Raw genomic sequence first — 334 nt, 5'->3', positions numbered from 1 at the left:
GCTGCTGCTGCTGCTGCTGCTGCTGGTGCTGCTGCTGCTGCTGGTGCTGCTGCTGCTGCTGCTGCTGCTGTGTCTGCATTGCTCGGCATTGTGTTGTTAACCTGTACATGGAAATTGCTGCTGCTGTTGGTGTTGCTGGTGGGGCTGGACGCTTGTTGCTGCTGCTGCTGCTGCTGCTGCTGCTGCAGCAACTGTTGCTGCAGCAGCAACTGCTGCTGCTGCTGCTGTTGCTGCTGCTGCTGCTGATGGCTTTGCGAAGGCAGCAGCCGCCTCCAGCTGGTTATTCGTCGCAGCCCCGAGGGAACAGACTGCGGCTTTTGCTGCTGCTGCTGCA

General features: G+C 60.2%; 1 protein-coding gene across 1 annotated transcript in view; it reads right to left on the bottom strand.

The window, feature by feature from the left end:
- The window catches only part of EMH_0052800 (uncharacterized protein), a gene marked incomplete at both ends in the record, with an annotated part of 762 nt that extends 653 nt beyond the window's left edge, over positions 1-109 (bottom strand). The window contains one exon of the mRNA XM_013496914.1: positions 3-109. Within this exon, the coding sequence (XP_013352368.1) occupies positions 3-109 (107 nt within the window). The remainder of the gene's footprint in view (positions 1-2) is intronic.
- Between the last annotated feature and the right edge of the window lie 225 nt (positions 110-334).

The sequence above is a fragment of the Eimeria mitis genome, genomic scaffold (genome assembly GCF_000499745.2).
Source record: "Eimeria mitis Houghton genomic scaffold, Emh_scaff2374, whole genome shotgun sequence".
NCBI lineage: Eukaryota > Apicomplexa > Conoidasida > Eucoccidiorida > Eimeriidae > Eimeria > Eimeria mitis.
The sequence above is the reverse complement of the archived record's forward strand: the minus strand, read 5'-3'. Positions and strand labels throughout refer to the sequence as shown.